Source organism: Myripristis murdjan, chromosome 9 (genome assembly GCF_902150065.1).
Source record: "Myripristis murdjan chromosome 9, fMyrMur1.1, whole genome shotgun sequence".
NCBI lineage: Eukaryota > Metazoa > Chordata > Actinopteri > Holocentriformes > Holocentridae > Myripristis > Myripristis murdjan.
The window spans coordinates 3,967,981-3,981,160 of NC_043988.1; the positions used below are offsets into that span (position 1 = coordinate 3,967,981).

Here is a 13,180-nt window from a genome sequence, read left to right on the forward strand (position 1 = left end):
GAGAGAGAGAGAGAGAGAGCTGCCTCGTCACCTGGAAGTAGTCTGAGCGCCGGGGCGGGATGACCGCGACGACAAGATGGCGGAGTATGAGGAGTTTCGGGTAGGCGAAAAGAAAAACAATGACTGCCACTTAGCTTTTGTCAACGTTACGACTCACAGTGACAGCTAGCATCACGTCGGCACACAACAAGCCGGGCAGACAGGTTAACGCGTTAGGTTGCTGCTGTGTCGGAATGAGCATTTCCGTGATATATCGTTAGAAAGCTAGCTAGCCTCTATGCTAACAGTTTATTACTCGCTGTGGCAAGTTCGCCTACAGGTTCACTAAGCTAGCTAACCTGCTACAAGTAGACCAAAACATGCTGCTTTGTTTTGCTTTCGTAACAGTTACAACAACCTGAGAAAATGTTAGCCACTGCCGTTTTAAAGTCATCCTTGATTTTTTCCTGTTTTACAGAATTAGTACTGTCCTTTATTCTAAAAAAATGGATGTAACAATGGCAAAAGTATGCATGCCATGCTATTGATGCAGCATAAACAGTTAGCCAGTAGCTAACATTAGCTTACATTGCTAAACATAACTAACGTTAAATGCAAGGGGAGAGAATTTGACCTTTTGGGTTAGGGTTAGTTGTTTCTTGTAATGTGTGTATTAATAACTTGCAGCCAGTATTTTTGAATGTGACCAGCTCTTTCCGAAGTGAGAAAGCGCAGGTTTGTGAAGTTGTTGTATCGTTAAATCTGCCTCTTCTCCGTAGCGTTAATGTTACAGAATCAACTTGTGTGGATTACTGACATGATTAACACGATCTGCACAGGACTGTGGTGATACTCACGGGACTCGGTTAGAGACACATGACCTTATTTCTGGTTAAAGGGTTACAGTTATATATAATCGAACGCTCATGGCTATGAAAAATTGCTAAAATTGTTTGCGTAAAAAAAAAAAAAAAAAACCTCTTAACCAGTGCTGTCTGTGAGGTTTCACTGAATTTCTTATTTCTTTCTCGGTGATGTTAGTTGGAAAGAGTTGGCCATGTTCACAGCTACTGATTGGCTTGTTCTAGGACTGAGTTAATATGAGATCATAACTTGAACGAGCGACCTGTTAAGACAGCTCTGCTTATATTGTGATAGGAGTTAGATGTAGCTGGAAAACATTGCAGACCCCTAATATGATTTAATTTAATGTTATTTAAGTTTCTTTTGCTTGCTAATAACCATAACTGTGCCTTTTTTTCATTCCCAAAGAAAGCTCCGCTTCACTGCTCACCATTCATCTGCTTTGTCATGTTCTCCATGTTTTTATCTAATGGGTCTTGAAATTATTCTCAACATTTTAGATGCGTATCGGTCACATATGTTAAGGAATTGTAAGAAAAAAGGATATACACGTAAGAACAATCCAGCATGGACCATATAACGAAGGGTCAGTTGGGGTTTCTTTACTTTTCTATGGGCTTTCTTATTGGGAAGATGTTAGCATTTCAGACATTTCTTAGCAAATGAAATTGTGAATGTTTGTCTAAGTTGTCACAAGTCATTTTTCTTGCTTGCTTAAGGCTACTGTTAATCTGTATTGTTTAAGGATTAAATGACTGTTTTCTTTATCAGTTTTTGAAAGCCACTGGTGTTCTGCAGAAACCTTGAATCTTGAAAGTTCTAAGTTTTGGTTTGTTTGTTTGTAGTTTACTTTTCCAAACCAAACTAATGATAATAATGCCTAAATAAATAACAGATCAGTGTCAAAACTGGACTACAATAGAAAAAAATCGGCTTTTTCTTCTTTGATTTCCTGGAGATACATGGTTTCTGTATGACACAGACTATTTATTATATGCCATATGTATTCCTTTTTGCTATTGATGTATATCTTCTGTAGTGGCTGTTTGTCATAAATTTTGCATATTCTACAAAGTAGGCTGGACTAGAATATAACTTGGTGTGAACTGGGGTTTTGCTGTGGATTCTGGTTGTGGCTCGTTCCATCTTTCATTTTTGTTTTTTCACTTCAGCCTACACTTACCTCATGTCTTGGTGTACTTATCTCTTCCATTGTTTTCCAGAGCATGGTATCAAGTTTTCGAGTGTCTGAGCTACAAGTGTTACTGGGCTTTGCTGGGCACAACAAAAGTGGTCGTAAACATGAGCTTCTCCTGAGGGCTTTGCATTTGCTGAAGAACGGCTGCAGTCCAGCAGTGCAAAGCAAAATCCAAGAGCTGTACCGCCGCCGCTACCCCAGGATAATAGACACTGGTGTCTCTGATTTGGATACCATAAAATCATTGCTGTGCTCTGCAGAAGGAGGCCTTACTGTAGTGAACACAGACATCTCCATCGGCCAGAGTCAGGCCTGTGACTCAGACCTCAGCCTGTTGACTGGTGAATCGGTTGTGTTGCACAACACCAAAACCAGCATGAATCTACAGCAACAGGCCCCTCTCATTCCCCCGGTCCACCCGGATGTGCAGATGAAACCTCTGCCTTTCTACGATGTGCTTGATGTCCTGATCAAGCCTTCAAGCCTAGGTCTGAGTTACTTTTTTGCTTTGATTTAGAGTTGAACCAGATGAGACTAGAGGAAACTTTATTGCTGTGTGTTGGGATGTTGGGTTATTTGAGTGGAAAATAGAGTAGAATACTGAGAAGACTAGTCATAGGATAGGCCTACAGCATACAAATATTGAATATAAACAGAGAAATAGAGCGTAATTAGTAACATGGCAGTATCCACCCAACAATGTCAAACATGCAAAGTATTAGAGATGCACTGACACGAAATTCTAGGTGAGATAATCAGTAACGATTTGTTTGTTTAGGCCATTATGATATAGCAACCGGTAACATTACTCTTGTATTTGCAAAAAGCCAAGAGGACCGTAAAGGCTAACTCTTGGGAACCGGCAGTGATGCAGTTTATAGCAATTCAGGAAAAAATCTTGGTTGGTGTATAGTTAGAGAGACCCAGTTTAAACATAAGGCATAATACAACACGCAACAACTAGTACTTGTTTAAAGTAACTGTCTGATGACAGCCAGTCAAAATAGTTATACATTAATGAATGCTAAAAAAAAAAAAAAAAAAACTTATATAAAAAAAGTTTTTCCCCCTGGAAGGCAGAGCCACAGCTACTGTAAGAAAATACCCTACTTTATCGGATGTAATCATCAGCTGAAATTCTGTTATCGGACCAATTAAAAGAATTTTCTAATTAATCAGATGATAATATATCAGTCATAACTTAAGATTGATATTAATAAATCTGCTGGGGTTGTGTAACCCTCCTCTAATGGCGCCTTTCCACTAGTACCTACTCGGCTCGCCTCGGTTTCGGTGGTTTTATGTTATAGCAAGGCGGCCCCGCCACCAAGCACAGAAAAGTCTCCACCTCTTCATTTGACCATGGTACCGGTTTGCTTGCCATTTTCCAACTTTGTCAACTTCAGTGATGATCAATGCGCACGGTCGCTGTTGCCGTTTTCTTTAAAAATGCCGGGTTTGGTTTTCGTGAAGGAGTCGCTCTCATGTGTCGTCACTCCCTGTCCAATCAGTGGCCTGCACGGCGTTTACATCACATTTCGGCTCGACTCAGCTTGACTCAGCTCGCTTGGAACCCCGGCCGAGTTGGTACTAAAATAGTACCAGCTACCAGGTACTACCATGTAATGGAAAAGCTTACAAACCGAGTAGAGTTGAGCCGAGTTGAGCTGAGTCGAGCCGAGTAGGTACTAGTGGAAAAGGGCCATAACAGGTTCATCAGATAGGAATATACACATTTATGGCTTTTTTGCTATTGAAGAAAAACCTGTATGTCCCCAGAAAGATTATTCACCATGTTACAAATTCACATTACTTGTTTGTTTTTTTCAGGAGCAAGTGCTGTGCAGAGATATCACCAAGAAAAATACTTTATCTTTGCCTTGACGCCACAGCAAGTTCGAGAAGTGTGTATATCCAGGTATGCTAGTTTCCTCAAAGCCCCGGTTTACTAACCAGATTCCATAGACGTGATTGTAAGTTGTATGCTATCTTGTGTTTTTAAAGGGACTTTCTACCAGGTGGCAGAAGGGACTACATGGTTCAAATTCAACTGAGGTAAGAATTTCCAGAAATAACTAAGTTGACGTCAGTAAACATGATGTAGGCAGATGAAGTCACTAGGAAACAGCATTTTGATGGTGTTTTGCTTTTGCAAATCTATATATTTCCAAACCAGGATTTTGGAGCAGTACATCATGAGTTATTATTATATTTAATAATATAATATTTCTGTAATGAACATAGCAAGAGAAAGTCAGTGAAATTTGTTACATAACAATGTAGTTGATCTACTGTGAAGTGCTCTGCACATAATTGTGAGCTTAACAGATTCTGTATTTAAAAAAAAAAAAAAAAATGAATCAGTTCCAGCCATAGAGTCTAGGAGATATTGTGGTTTTCACCAGCATGCTTTTTTTCTGCTTGTGCTACTGTGAAATTTGTGCTGTATATGATGGCAGGGGCAAAGGGGGAATTATTCAAAAGTCTCAGTGGCTGGAATTTGTATGTTTATTTACTGGTAAGCCATGAAGTAACATAGTGTAATTTTGTATCACTAACCCTGATGAAGGCAGTGTGCTGCTGGTTATTTAAGTAAATCGTATTTGTGCAGTGACATTTTACTTTCTTCAGTAACATGAAGAAACCGCCAAATTGATGCCAATCTCTGGGAAGTGTAGTTAATTGATATAAAATGAGATTTGTTATTGGGACCTGGGAAATGCAGTGAGAAAGTTAATTTTCATTTTGACTCTTTTTATATGCTCGTTTCTTTGTACCATCAGGTTTTGCTTATCAGAGACAAGTTGCCCTCAGGAGGATAATTACCCAAATAGTCTCTGTATAAAAGTCAATGGGAAACTCTTTCCTTTACCAGTAAGTTCTGTTTTTGTTCCGATAAAAAAATCCAACCTCCTTTAGATTCATTTGCTATTCACCTACACAGGAATGACTGACAAAAACACCCTAATGAAGCATTTTGTCTCTGCAGGGTTATGCACCACCGCCCAAAAATGGAGTTGAACAGAAGAGACCAGGAAGACCTCTAAATATTACCTCATTGGTTCGACTATCTTCTGCAGTACCGAATCAAATTTCGGTGACATGGGCACCTGAAATTGGAAAAGTAAAAACAACACCCCATTCACGTTTTTGTCTTGATTTTCTCTACATTGTGTATGTGCTTGTGTTTCACTTAAGACCTGTCACTCATTTGGAGGAGAGTAGTTGTGACTTGTTTGTTGAGGTTCATGTTGTTTGTGCAGACCTATTCCATGTCTGTGTACCTGGTGAGGCAGCTGACATCACCACTGCTCCTGCAGAGACTGAGAATGAAGGGCATCAGGAACCCTGACCACTCCAGAGCACTAAGTAATAATAAGCAGCATTGACTTCTCATGAGTCAGATTGTTACACTGGAAATTGTGCAGAGTAAACAGTTTTACCTTGTCATTGTTACACTGGACTGCTACTGATGTCTGTGACCTTTTGATCAGGATCATCCGATTTGTAGACTAATGACTAAAGCTTTTTTTTCTTCTTTTATTAATTTGGCACATTATTCGTTCATGCACTAATGTTACATCATCTGTTACCTTTTCCTGCCCTCTGTGTCCCAGTTAAAGAGAAGCTCACCGCAGATCCAGACAGTGAGATTGCGACAACAAGCCTTCGAGTCTCACTCATGTGCCCGGTAAATGAAGCATATTTCAAAAATGAGTCTGCCCTCAAATTCAAGACACATTACCATTATTTAACACAAGCTGAACAGGTGTTTCACCCCCTGTATTTTGATAACACATAATGTAGAAGAAAGTGTTCCATAAGCTCGAAATACTAAAAATGGGTTTGCAGGATTGAAAACCAAAGGCAAGCATTTAAACCAAATATGTAACAAAGTTTTAGCGAGTCAACTGTAGTAGGGTGTTGGGTTGTATTGTTCCCTGGGTGTTATATGAATCCACATGATGGTGAAATATTCTCATGAGTTGCTCTCTGTTCCCCTGGGCTGCTAATCCACAATACTGGATTTCTGTCTCTCCATTCACTTCAGTAGCAATAACATTTTGAGCACATAAACCAATGCTAACAAAGCAGATTATGCCAACATAAAAAACAAGATTCAGTACTCATTTCTTGAGGAAATCAGATGGCTCTTTTCTTTTTATTTTCCCATATGAATTGGAAAGTAGATCCGGCAAGTAACATCTACAGGAATACTCTGTACTGTAACCATGTACCAGGATGATTCAAACTGATAGTAGTGTTTATGTGCTAAAATTGTTATTTTGGGAGCTGTTCCACTGTGTTGTGGAATTGAATGGAGGATAATGTTAAATGAAGAGGATATTTCACCACCATGTGGACTCAAATAAGTCCAGGTAAGTATTCAACCCAACACTCCACGAAAGTTAATTTTGCCTTAAGACTATAGGAAATAAAGTGTCTTTCTCTGATGTTGAACACCATGCTTGTTTTTATCCATATATTCCTTCAGTGTGCCATTTTGATTGATGGTTTGTCTTTGTTTTTACTTAAATTAGTATTTTTTCTTCCCTAGCTCGGTAAGATGCGTCTGACAGTGCCATGCCGGGCCGTGACCTGCTCTCACCTGCAGTGTTTTGACGCTGCCCTCTACCTGCAGATGAATGAAAAGAAACCCACCTGGATCTGCCCTGTGTGTGACAAGAAAGCTGCATATGAGAGTCTCATTATCGACGGGTTAGTAAGGAATTTAAATTCTGTCATGCCATGTAAAAGGTTATGGTTTGCTGTAAGGCAGTGTGTTAAAGGAATACACTGAGATTTTGGTTGGTGGTCCATTGGTCAGCTTTCCTGTTAAGAGAGCGTAGACATCAAAATCATCCATTCGTCCTTGGTAGACCCTTGTTATCCCCTGAGTATACATTATGCTGAGCAGTGTTGGCGAAGTCGTCTAAAAAATAATACACATTATACTCCTCACTAAAAGTACTGTGACTAACAACTGGTTATATTATGTAAATGTTACTCTTACTGTTGGTGGCTTGTGTTGAAAAGGCCAACACGTGCTACATTGTTGGAAATCATAGATACAGACACAAAATTATATCTGTTAGCTTTATTTAAAAGAGACAAAACTATATAAAAAAAAAAAAAAAAACACCAGTCCACATAATGATTTAAAATCAACAGCACTCTTGAAAAACAAAGACATTAATTATGCATAAGCTAAAACTGTATTTTCAAGTTCAACACTCTACTGTTAAAGTCCAGCACCTACCCTTTCTCTCATAGTTATTGTATGGTCTTTAAATATTTGTATGAAATATAGTTTATGTTGCACTTTATGTGGGGTTCTTCTGTATCCGTGCAGCACAGGTTTTTTTTTTTTGTCAGGATAGTGAAGTTGCCTTTGGGACACCAGACAAATTCCTGTATAATTATTATATATTGGTAAGTAAAATGTTTTGTGCTTGCACAGTTTATTCATGGAGATTCTGAATGACTGCTCGGATGTTGATGAAATCAAGTTCCAAGAAGATGGGACCTGGTGCCCCATGAGACCAAAGAAAGAGGCCGTCAAGGTGCCCTCTCAGTCTTTTCCAAAAATTGAGAGTAAGTAGAACCGTTTGATTTCCTGTGTCTCACTGAATGAAGCCATAGGGGTGATACTCTATGTCATGTATTAGTTTTACAAGGACACAAAGGAACTGATGAATGAAATACTACATTTATAATACCTTCCACAGCTGTGTTCAAGAATCGTCTCTCAGCACAAGCCAAATTCTAAAACATGTCAGCTGGTGAAATTGAAGAGCTGTTACAACAAAGATGCAACATGCTCTGTATGAGTATGGGGACAGTAAATTGCTTTCCCATCAGATTTGCCAGTCTTGGTCCACTTACCAGTTTTTCCAAATTCAAATGCTTGTGGGTACAGCTGATCCTCAGCTAATTAATTATTTGAGGGTCAAATAAAACCTCCCTACATATCTCTGAACAATCCTCTGACCTTTAGTCGTCTAACTGTCCCTGCCTCTGAGCTACTCTCCAAGTTCTAGTTGGAGAAACGTCTCACTGCTTAAAGTGGACTACAAGATGGTAGCAAACTATTTGTAATTATTGGTCTGCTGTCTGTAATTGCACTAAATTTGATGGCATTCACAAAAAGTAGAACCTCTTTAAAATATTTGATAAGTGTTCAGTGTGATATGCACCTTCTGTTTCAGAGATCCCTGAGATTGTAATTTCTTTAGACATCAAGAAGGCTTTTGGAAGGGTCAGCTGGGGTTATCTTTTTCATACCTTTTGGCTAAGGTGGAAACGATTGTTTGGATCCCTTTACTGTGCACCTGACATTATTCCCCTATCTAAAAATGTTGCCTACTGTCCCATTGCTCTTTGCCGTTGCTGTTGATCCGATCTTTAACCCTATTCTGCTGTGTTAAAATCTACAGTGGACATTTTTTATGGACAGACCTAATCAGAACTGCTAGAATTGCTTTAGAGGCTTTCATTCATTGAAACAGGCTGAGGTAGCAGACTTGCAAGGGTACATCAAATGATTTTAATGCTGTTTCATTCATTTGTAACTATTTATTTTGATTTATATCAATTTCAGAATTATTATGAAGTCAGACCAGTAGATAATTGCTGTATTTGATTAAAAATTGTTCATAAATGTTTGATGGATTCAATAATGCAACTTAATGAAGCAGTTTTTAATGGCATAAAACAAATTCACTTCTGCTGAGATGAACATAGACTAGACCCCAGCATGGAAAAATAAAGATCTTGTGTTCTGCTAATACAAGAAAAACTCTGAAATTTGAATGTCGATGTACCAACTTGCATCCCACAGCCTCTACCCCTGTGCGCCAGTGTTCAGTGGTCCCTCATTCTGCTGAGCCCAGCTCCACAAAGAAAGCTGATGTGATTGACTTGACCTTGGAAAGTTCATCCTCAGATGATGATGATGAGGAGGATGTGGACCCACCACTCAAGAAGCGCTGCCTTTACATGTCTAAAAGTGAGGAGGTGCATGGGAAGGGGTGAGTGAGCCTCTGTCTTTTAATAGAACCACGCACAGAAAAGACAACATATAGTTGTATGTTATGTAGTGTACATAATCTAAATGCTAATCTTTTCATAGCATATATGTTTTTCTTCCAAATCCTTTCTTCTTTCAGTGTGCTGAGCTACCAGCCTTCCACTGTGCGAGTGCCAAACGTCCAGACCCTGGACACACCATATTTGACCTCAACACTTGCCGACTATGCAGTCCCTTTCCACCACTCCACCCTGGCCACCATCCCCACAGACATGCAGAGTGAGTCACCTGGCTAGGACAACTGTGAATACTAATCCCAGCTTTGAATAAGTTTAATAATTATTTCATTTTTGTTTTGTTTTTTGTCTCCCGCTTTTAGGTCTGGATTTGTTTTCCTTAATTCAAGCAGATCCTCAGGTATGTTCATTAGTTTCTTTAAGTCTCTTATCATTTAAAGTGGCCATATTTAGAGTTTTGTGTAAAAATCCTGCCAGGTTATCAGGCTAAATCAGGAATTAGCACTCATCCCAATTTCCCCTCGGGGATCAATAAAGCGTTTCTGATTTCTGATCCCTACTAATGCTGGAAATTTAAATTCTCACAATTCAGTTATATCTCACCGTCATTTGGGACAGCAAAAAAGTCATTCCCATTACTTGATTGGTTGAATGAATACCTCGTCTTTTAGCCATTGCATGAAGTAGGATAAGTGGCATCAGCAGTTCTAAAATATAAAATGGCACTGACATGGACTTCATTGGTGTTCAAGCTAAGTCTTTACCCTTTTCTCTTTCATTTCCTCCCAAGCATTACCGGGCACCCATGTTCCTGGACAACCTGACCAGCAGTCTGCAGAGTGCAGCCGCTTCCAGCACCAGCTCCGCCCTGGTCTCCTCCTCCAGCAGCCACTATGAAGCCAGTGCCCATGCTGCTAGCTCCACCCACGATACTCGGGTCATCACAGGGAGTGGAGGAGGGGGTGGAGGGGGCGGCGCCGGCAGCATATCAGATATCATTTCGCTAGACTGAGCCACATCTGCCTGGACCTTATCAGGCCTCATCTTGTCCAATATCCGTTTTTATTCCAGCGGAATGTACATGACCTTTTTAGATTTGCATAAAAGCAGTGAAATGGTGGTACATGCACTCTTTGATGCCCTGAGCATTTTTAGTATCACAGAAATGGTACCAATGAGCCATGGCAGTCATTTTAGTTTTCATCATTGCTGTACACAACTTTTCCTCCATATTGGCTGAACTGACTGAATGTTGGTTTGTTGGCAGCGGAATACAGTAGTGCTAAGGAAAATACCATAAACTGCCCAGATCATCATGTAATCGCAAATTCATATTGTGAAGAGAATAGAATGAAACAGAAGTTTTAAGAGAACTGAAAACACTGGTATTTTGCTATCTATGACAATCAAACATTTGAAAAAACGAAGCAATGTTCTGAGTTCTCTTAATATACCGTTTTTCAAAATGTATTGACACACTGCGATTGAACTCCATGATATGATTTGAACAGTTAGTGGTGGTGTCAGTTCTGTTGGATTCTTCGTCTGTCGAAACACTGGTGATAGCATATTTTTACAGTATTTCATGGTCAGCTGAGCAGATACGTTTGGTAATGACAGAAGGATAAATAGCCACCATGGCTTACTGATAACATTTTTTGCAGTTGCTTCTGAAAATAAGCAGGGCATTGAACAGCTCATGTAAACCAATTCTGGTGCTTTTCCATAGATCTGAGCGGTTTGACTTTATGGTCTGTTTCGTCTGGATGTTTTGCTTCATCTGCATTCGTATATGACAGAGGGAACGGAGCAAGGACAAAACTAAGTAGAGCCTGAACTCACTGCTCTCAGCAGAGCTGGCTGTCTCACTGCACGTCTAAGCTGGTGAATGAATAGTTGCAAAGAAGCAGCTCATCATGTGAGAAATTGCTCGGACTCATCAACAGACTGTTGACAAGGCTTAACTCTTCATATGTCTTGCAGGAGAAGGAACTTGTTTTTTTCCTCTCTCTTTATACTGTATCTTTGTTGGCTTTGACCAACTCTAACTTTGCCTTTCAGTTGGACAAACTGCAAAATGGAAGGCAGGAAAATAATTCAAAAGTTTTCATTGATAACAGCTGTCAGTCAGTACCCTGATGGTGTTCATCATAAGGCAGCTTTTTTGTTATACTAATGTAAGAAAATACATGCTCCTTTCTAATGCAGGCACAGCAATAATAGTTTATTTAACTAGTGTTAGGTTTAACAAAGTTGTAATTGCAGTTAAAATAGTCCAATTTGCCATTGTGTGTCCCAGAATTGGTGCATCCAAAAAAAAAAAAAAAATCATCTTTCAATTTCAATTCATTGTACTGTCCATTGTCATATAGAATGCTGTAAGTCCCCAAGCTTATAATTAGTTTCAAATTCGTTTCTTCTTTCTGTATGTTAAATTTATTGGCTATTATATATTGCCATCTACAAACATTGTGATCACATTTTAGCACAGGAATACGCTTAGGTTTTGGAAAGCAAACTGGCAAAGACACCATGAAATAATGAAAAACAGCACTCTTCCTTGATTTTATGGATTTCCTGTTTAAACAAAATGTGGAGAGGGATCGTTTAAAAGTGGAAGCCAACAGGAAATCAGTTAGGGAGAGAAACGGTTTTATTTGATGGGACAGGTGCAGCGGCCAGACTGGTTCAAAACATGTTCAGGTTTTATCGATTGACATTGCGATTTACGCCTTCAGAGGAGGCATAAGCTCAGCCCTAAAGATCTTCTTTTTTTCCCCCAGTAATATGCGAGTTCATTTCATGGTGTCTTTCACTCCTACTGTGGGCCAAGATGATGGGTAACTTCTATGTCCAGTGTTAATGTGCTATGGTGCATCGAGTTTTGAGATCATGCTGAGCAGGTATTTACCACTTTACAATGAAACAGCATTTTGAGAGCATCTTGCTTTTTATTGTGACATATGTCCAGCAGAAACAGGATATGGGGCTGTACTGTTCACAAATCTTATGGAAATTCAGTGGTCATTTTTATGTACACCTCCTGGTACACAAAGGTCACAATTTTTTGTTTGTTTGTTTTCCTGGAAGTAAGAATAATGATATTTTGATATGAAAACTTTTTTTCATTTTTTGGTATAAATTGTCAACAAGGTGTATGGTATGATTGTTTGATGGAGCTGAACAATCTTTTTTTGGTTTCAGCATATTAGCATGCACTGTAGAATACAGAAACCAGACAAAGGCAGAACTGTTACCAATCATCCTTTTTCAGAGAGGCAAGTTAATCAAAGAGTTTGTATCTAAGTTGGTGTAAGCTTAAATGAACCTTAAAGCACCTTAATGCTGCCAAAACAACTGAACAAATGACCCTGTCACTACCCCATGTCTCAGCAGCTGCAAGCACAGCTGGGTGCATCTGTTGTGGTTATGTTAGAATTACCCTTAATACCTTATAGACTTTAAAATATTTTATCAAAATATCTTGTACATTCTCATTTGCCATGTAAACGAAGACAGAAAATTAAAAGTACTCAATTTTATTTGTTGTTAGAATTAAGATGGCACAGGAGGTCTGTTACAAAGTTGTAATTTTTTTTCCTGTATCTGTAACCTTTATAGCATTATCAGTTTTGGTACCATGTTTATGTGTTTTTTATGATTATTATTTTTAATCTTTAATCAGTAAGTGACCAGTTGCACTTGGAAGCAGTTTAAAAACAGTTACATTTTATCCAGGAAATTATCAAGCGCTGGGATGCCTTCCTTGAGGCCTTTGCGTTTGCGATTCTCAGCGATGATCTGTGCTGGCCGACTGTTGTTGTCGTAGGGGTCACCAGGCAGAATCTGCCAGTGGTCGAACACACACTGAGGAAAAGCCTGGCCGCCGGTGTTCGACCGCAAGTCTGCTGTAAAACCTGTTGGTGGAAAAAGTAAAAAGTTTTTCAACAAAACTTGTAGTTTTATGATTGGCTCCAGTAATACTTTTACGGAATTTATCTTTGCTTCTTCGATTCTGATTTTTCTGTATTTATGTAATTTTGACCATCCACTAAATATACTGGATGTGTCCTTCACTGCTAGCCAGTATAA

The 13,180-nt window shown here is 39.2% G+C and overlaps 2 protein-coding genes across 5 annotated transcripts in view; one reads left to right on the plus strand and one right to left on the minus strand.

The window, feature by feature from the left end:
- Nucleotides 1-12,731, plus strand: pias2 (protein inhibitor of activated STAT, 2). 3 transcript variants are annotated; one of them, XM_030059631.1, is made up of 15 exons: nt 36-100; nt 1,344-1,429; nt 2,067-2,529; nt 3,872-3,959; nt 4,046-4,096; nt 4,825-4,915; nt 5,031-5,165; nt 5,305-5,410; nt 5,659-5,732; nt 6,600-6,760; nt 7,503-7,636; nt 8,883-9,072; nt 9,211-9,350; nt 9,451-9,488; nt 9,879-12,731. In XM_030059631.1, exons 3-15 carry the CDS (start codon nt 2,070-2,072, stop codon nt 10,098-10,100), a joined length of 1,890 nt encoding a protein of 629 aa, XP_029915491.1. In that variant the 5' UTR covers nt 36-100; nt 1,344-1,429; nt 2,067-2,069; the 3' UTR covers nt 10,101-12,731. The 3 variants fall into 3 exon arrangements, with proteins under 3 accessions (XP_029915490.1, XP_029915491.1, XP_029915492.1); XM_030059632.1 differs by having other exon boundaries at nt 80-175; XM_030059630.1 differs by lacking the exon at nt 1,344-1,429 and having other exon boundaries at nt 1-100.
- The window catches only part of eef2l2 (eukaryotic translation elongation factor 2, like 2), a 23,177-nt gene continuing 22,211 nt past the window's right edge, over nt 12,215-13,180 (minus strand). Inside the window, exon 15 of one of the 2 annotated variants that reach the window (XM_030059628.1) lies at nt 12,215-13,005. In XM_030059628.1, coding sequence (XP_029915488.1) covers nt 12,812-13,005 — 194 coding nt within the window. In that variant the 3' untranslated portion in view covers nt 12,215-12,811. The remainder of the gene's footprint in view (nt 13,006-13,180) is intronic. The other variant, XM_030059629.1, reaches the window with a different exon arrangement.

Coding starts and splice junctions, on each gene's coding strand:
- pias2 (XM_030059630.1), top strand. CDS start 77: ATGGCGGAGTATGAGGAGTTTCGG. Junction 2,530..3,871: donor GATCAAGCCTTCAAGCCTAG/GTCTGAGTTACT, acceptor TGTTTTTTTCAG/GAGCAAGTGCTGTGCAGAGA. Junction 4,916..5,030: donor GGAAACTCTTTCCTTTACCA/GTAAGTTCTGTT, acceptor TTGTCTCTGCAG/GGTTATGCACCACCGCCCAA.